Here is a 6,592-nt window from a genome sequence, read left to right as displayed (position 1 = left end):
CCTTCGGATCTTAGATGTGTTGACAAAGCCATGCATAATCTGATCTCTGTGAAAATGATTGGATTATGAGTTTTTTTGTTGTGTAAACTCTATTTGGTGTTATACGACTAATGTTTTGCCAAGATGAACTATCTTAATTCATCTGGCCTATAGCAAGCCAGACATGGGGATTAGTGAATGGGTACGGAGCAGAATATTTGCTTGACTGATGTCTGACCTGACCTAGGGTGCCACGCTTCTATTATTAGCTAACAGTGGCTTCAAAAAAAGACAATTGATCGTACCCCAATGACAGCCACCACTCTAGCCAGTTTATGTGGAACATTCCATAGTTCCAGACTCGGAACATCAATACAGTGCCATTATTTAATTGTGTGCTAGTTAGTGCTTCCTTGTCTGTTTTGTGGACACTTAAACCATTGGTTAAGAGGGATAATGAACTTCAGAAAGTACTGATAAATTAGTAATGGCCAAGTTGTCATAAATATTGGTTCTTAAATTCAACAAACTGTTGGAAAATAGGCTAAATAAAATCCTCAAACAAGGTTCACCTAATGTGAATCCCATGACTATAAATGTGCTTGAATCAGACTCATTTGGAAAGTGAATCAATCCCCCTAGTGTTGCCAAATGATTTGACCAATATTCTAAAGAGAGACCATTTCAGGGCAGTACACAGGGTTCTCAGGTGAATGGTATAGTCAGTCTATATTGGGTACCAGTCTGTTTGGGATTGAACAATGATAGCTCCTGTATTAAAGTAGAGTAAAGCAGAACCAGACTGGCACACCGTCTGCTCAGCAATAATCCACCCAGGATTTGGGGTTAAGGTTTTGTACTGAGAACCAATATTTTCACATTTTCCCTTTGTGCAGGTCATTAGTTAGAGCATGACAATCTGGTTTACTCATCATGGGGAGATACTAGTAGAAACTGTTTGGATTTGGGCCAGTAGATATGTTTAAAAAATATATATATTTTACCTTTATTTAACTAGGCAAGTCAGTTAAGAACAAATTCTTATTTTCAATGACGGCCTAGGAACAATGGGTTAACTGCCTTGTTCAGGGGCAGAACGACAGACTTTGTACCTTGATTTTTCAGCCAAATTTAAAATGAATGAGTGGGAGGTGCTTTGGAAAGTGTTCGAGATAGACATTAGGGATTGCATTTGAAAGAATGTGTTCGAGTACTCTCATGAAAATAATTTTCAGTACGCTCATATTAGTTTTAAATGAAACGGGTTTGAAGGAAAAATGTATCCTGTATGCAATTGGTTGTGCCAATTACTGGATGTTCTGAAACACAACTGAAAAGAAAATGTAATGTATTTTCACTGCACTTGATACACTCCACAAACTATGAACAGAGTTTGAAATTGTGGCAGTGCTTATACATTTAACCGGCTAAATATACTGAACAAAAATGGGAGCCAGGACCTGCCAATCAGAATGGGTTTTTCCCCACAAAAGGGCTTTATTACAGATGTAAATACTCCTGTTTCATCAGCTTTCCGGGTGGCTGGTCTCAGACAATCAGACAAGGTGAAGAAGCTGGATGTGGGGGTCCTGGGCTAGCGTGGTTACAAGTGTTCTGCTGTTGTGAGGCTGGTTGGACGTACTGCCAGATTCTCTAAAACGAAGTTGAAGTGGCTTATGGTAAAGAAACGAACATTACATTCTCTGGCAACAGCTCTGATGGACAATCCTGCTGTCAGCATACCAATTGCACGCTACCTCAACTTGAGACATCTGTGGCATTGTGTTGTGTGACAAAACCGCACATTTTAGAGCGGCCTTTTATTGTCCCCAGTACAAGGTGCACCTCATACGGCTTAATATGCCACACCTGTCAGGTGGATGGATTATCGTGGCAAAGGAGAAATGCTCACAAACAAGGATGTAAAAAAATGCCTGCACAAAATGTGAGAAATAAGCTTTTTGTGCATATGGAACATTTCTGAGATCTTTTATTTCAGCTCATGAAACATGGGACCAACACTTGACATGTTGCATTTATATTTTTGTTCAGTATAGTTACATTTGTAAATTTGATTATTAGTAATAGAATATAAACCTTTAATCTAGTACTCGCGCCCATCCCTAATAGACATCAATTGCACATCACACAGATTGGCAAACTCCTATTGGTGTTAGTCTACATATTGATAGACAAAATTACATACCCATGTAACTGCACTGTGCATTGACCAAAGTCAATTATCAAAATCTCATCGACATCCATTCCTTTGGAAATAATGATAGTATGATCTGGTTAAAGGAAACCACAAAGAAAGTTGTGTTTTCTGACCATGACATGAGACTATATGTAGGCTAACACATACAATGATAATTAATTTTGTAACTGCTTTATAAACACGTTTGTAACTGTTTTCAGGTCGAGTTACAGGACCCAGATTATGCCAACTCCTGGACAAAAAAAAAACGGACAAAGTTTTGATTATTCCCTTAACATCTGTGGTAACCAGGTTTAGGCTCAATTTAAATTGAGGCAGTCAATTTAGAAGTAAACTGAAATTGCAATTCAATGATTGAAAAAGGGAATCTATTTTTCACTACTTCTCAATAAACTGAAAAGGAGAAGCTATTTATGTAAAAAGTTGTAAAATGTTCTGATTTTAAATTCAACTCACTTCCTGAATTGACTGACTTCAATTGCAACAAGCCAGAGTAATTGATTTCTTGTAAATTAATAAAAAATATTGTGTCAACTGCCAGAGACAACTTAATTACAGAGGGGAAGCACCAGAGTATGAAATCGGACATGACCCATTGATTGCATTACAAGAGTAAAAAACTATAGATCTGAAAGAGTTGTGGTACAGTGCCATAGCGTTATGTTGTTTGGGGGGATACCAGAACCAGTAACTGATTTCAAAAGAAACTCCCATCACATTGCCTATATATACCATGATCATCAAACATCAGATAAACTGCACCAAACATCTCTCACGGGGGCTATGGAGTCTCCAACAGCCTATAGAATCTACAGACGGTAGACAAGAGTGAACCTAATAAGTAGGCCATCTGTCCAGTACAACACCTTTCCATGCTTCACTCTTATATTCCTGGCTATACATTCAAGCCAAACTGGACTGTTCAAATTTAAGTTCAGCTCGTCCTTTGGGAGAAGCCAAATATCTTTTTAACCAAGTAAAAATTCCACTGTTTCTTTTTAATTAAGGACATTATTTAACTAACCTATAACCCTGAATCAATAAATGGCAAGCATGAATAGGCTGAAACAATTGCTGTATGGCTATGATTTATGTTGTACTGTATTGGTAGAACTCTGATTATTGATTTTATCTCGCTGATTGACCAGAATCTGGCACTGGCAGCTGTCTCAACTGTTCAGTCATACATAGTGTACTGTCAGCACTGGCAACCCTGGTAAAATTTGGGTCACAGAAGTTCAGGTGATGCGCATCGACAGATGTGGAGGGGGCACAAATGATTTTTTTAAAGCTTTTTGGTGGCCTCATCGCGGCTGGATGACCCTCGGGGATTCAAATCACCGGCAGTCTGTCCATGCTGCTGCAAGGTAAATGGAAATGACTCTGTCATTGATTTCTCTCATTGTTTATAAGTTAAATCACCAAGGGGAATGCCTTTATTTTTGGCAAAGCAGGACTACTGAAAGGAGCAAGAGAGGCAAATAATAAACATGATAATCGATGGCTTGCTTCTTCGTACATTTTGATATCTGCTTTACAAATATGTGATGCTCCATATTCATGATAAATTTACATCTGTCTTCGATGTACATTTCCTTTTTTTCCCCTGATAAAGGTATGTTGCAATTCATTATTTGTATATCAATGACTTAACCAAGTTTAGTTTTAAGTTGTATTTATTGATATGAAAGGACTGATGCATTATTTTAATTGGTAACTCAACCTTTGTGGGATTAAAATAGTCTGTGGAATAATATATTTTTCATAGAGTATTTGTTAATGAAATACAGATTTTAAAACAAACTGCATAGAAAATAACATTTACATGTAATTTTTACGATGTATTTTTGAAGATACTAGTGTATGAAAGTTCAGTTGCTAATTGTTACACACCAAATTGTGGCTTGAAAGTTGGCTGAATGGTTTATATATATAGATATTAATATGAATAAATGTGTATTTCACAAAAAAAACAAAATGCTTTTGTTCATTATTGGGGAGGAATGCCCCTCCAATTAGAATTTCTGAGCAACATTTCTGTCCATTGAGGGGTCTTAGGCTCAAGACCAATCCAAAAAGGCAAAAGTTCCATATAGCTTCTTTAAATGACAAAATTGCCTCAATCCTCTCTCTGCCTCCTAATCACAGACACAACGATGCCCATGTAAAGATGGGGGATTGGAATTTCCTAGGGGGGATATTGGAGGAGGTGCATATCCACTCCACTATGGTGGGAAAGATCTGGCTCACCATCCTATTCATCTTCCGCATGCTGGTGTTGGGTGTGGCGGCCGAGGATGTGTGGAACGATGAGCAGGCCGACTTCATCTGCAACACGGAGCAGCCCGGGTGCCGGAACGTCTGCTATGACCTGGCTTTCCCCATATCCCTCATCCGCTTCTGGGTCCTTCAGGTCATCTTTGTCTCATCGCCCTCGCTGGTGTACATGGGCCATGCTCTCTACCGCCTCCGAGCCCTGGAGAAGGAGCGGCAGAAAAAGAAGGTCCTGCTGCGTCGCGAGCTAGAGCTGGTGGACGTGGAGATGGTGGCGGCTCGGAAAACGATTGAGCGAGAGGTGAGGCAGCTGGAGCAAGGCAAGCTCAACAAGGCTCCGCTGTCGGGGTCCCTGCTGCGCACCTACGTGGCCCACATCATTACCCGCTCCGCCGTGGAGGTAGGCTTTATAACGGGCCAGTACATCCTCTATGGCTTCCAGCTCTCCCCTCTCTTCAAGTGCGAGCGTGAGCCTTGCCCCAACGCGGTGGACTGCTTCGTCTCCCGGCCCACAGAGAAGAGTGTCTTCATGGTCTTTATGCAATGCATTGCTGTAGTCTCCCTCTTCCTAAACATCTTGGAGATCATGCACCTGGGCTACAAGAAGGTCAAGAAGGGCATCCTGGACTACTATCCACACCTGCAAGACGAGCTTGACGACTTCTACTCAAGCAAAACCAAGAAAGACTCCGTGGTGCATCAGACATGCATTGCTTCCTCCGGCTGCAATCCCACCATGGCCTCCGCGCCCAGTGGCTACAACCTCCTACTGGAGCGGGCCCAGGACGGTCACACCTACCCCTCCCTTATCAACCCCTCTGCCTTCCTCCCTGTTCAGGGTGAACTGGCTGGTAAACGGAGCGTGGAAGAACTCAAAGATGCTGCACATAGCCCGACGGAGCACAACTCCAACTCCAATAATACCAGCAGTGACAGTCGCTCACCGCCCTGCGACTCAGTGACCCCGCCAAAGCAGGAGGAGCCAGAGGAGTCTGCACACCTTCCCCCTCACAGCGAGGAGGAAGAGAAGAGGGGGAGCCCAGACTCTCCCAGGCGCCCAAGGGACCCATCTCACGCCTCCTCCTGCCCGACATTGCTAGTAGGCGCCGGAAGGAAAACATGGAGGGTCAATGCTCCCTCAAATTGTTCCACAGTGGTGGAGGGCAAAAGCTCAGACACAGATTCTTATGGGGGTGCTAAGGCCAGTGGTGGGTACCAAGCCCGGACTGCATCAAAATCGGAACCCAAAATGCGTCCCTCCACCCCAGACTCACTGGGGGACTCAAGTTCAGGGTCACAGCACAGTCCGAGACCACCCTCTTCCAATCGCCGACAATCATCCACAAGCAACGCAAGTAGTAGACGAGCCCCTACAGACTTACAAGTTTGAATGCTAAGAGTAAAACCTCATCTTATATCCCTCATCAGACAAAAAAAAATACTTTATTTCAAAACACAGGGATCAGAAGAACATGACACGAGTTGTGACATTGGGTTAGGGTTCGGAGGGAGATCTGTTGCAGTAGTCCAGCAAAATGGATAGATGTGTTTTATAAGATGTCACCTCTGTTTATTGCTTACTGTACTGTTGATCTTCTATGTGGTAGTTTATTTTTGTATTCACCAGCTTCAAAGCCTCATACTTTGTGATGACGTAAGACACAGTAGATCAAACATTGGGTGTGGGGACTGGCTATTGGGAATATTGACCTGCTTTTAAAAGTGTTGTGGCTAAGAGAGAAAAACAGTACAGATCACACAGCAGTGACACCGAAAAATGCTTTCTGTAGATTTCAGTTCATTTTAAACACCATTGTTTAGAGAGAAACCATGAAAATATGTCCTCATGGCAGCCCAATTCAGAATTTGGTTTCATTAATTGATTCATTAACAGCTCTGAAAAATATCTGATATGAAAAGATCTGATTGATCAAAAGACCAATTAGTGGAAAAAGATCAGAATTGGGCTGCCTGTCTAAACGCAGCCAAAGTAGCTAATTGACCACTGAAAATAGAGTATGTAGACTAAATAATGTATTTGTATATTGCATGAAAGAATGACCTAATTTCATATTTATAAAAGCTTATATCTAGATTTTTATTTTGCATTAACTACTGTAT

General features: G+C 41.6%; 1 protein-coding gene across 1 annotated transcript; it reads left to right on the top strand.

Moving 5' to 3' along the window:
• The first annotated feature begins 1,952 nt into the window (after positions 1 to 1,952).
• On the top strand, positions 1,953 to 6,253 carry LOC106605137 (gap junction alpha-9 protein-like). The gene is made up of 2 exons (XM_014200483.2): positions 1,953 to 3,812; positions 4,346 to 6,253. Exon 2 carries the CDS (start codon positions 4,368 to 4,370, stop codon positions 5,859 to 5,861), a length of 1,494 nt encoding a protein of 497 aa, XP_014055958.1. The 5' UTR covers positions 1,953 to 3,812; positions 4,346 to 4,367; the 3' UTR covers positions 5,862 to 6,253.
• Positions 6,254 to 6,592: the final 339 nt, after the last annotated feature.

Source organism: Salmo salar, chromosome ssa05 (genome assembly GCF_905237065.1).
Source record: "Salmo salar chromosome ssa05, Ssal_v3.1, whole genome shotgun sequence".
Classification (NCBI taxonomy): Eukaryota; Metazoa; Chordata; class Actinopteri; order Salmoniformes; family Salmonidae; genus Salmo; species Salmo salar.
This window is presented reverse-complemented; position numbering and strand designations above follow the sequence as displayed.

Excerpts from the sequence above, each read along its gene's own strand:
- LOC106605137 (XM_014200483.2), top strand. The coding sequence starts at position 4,368 with ATGGGGGATTGGAATTTCCTAGGGGGGATATTGGAGGAGGTGCATATC.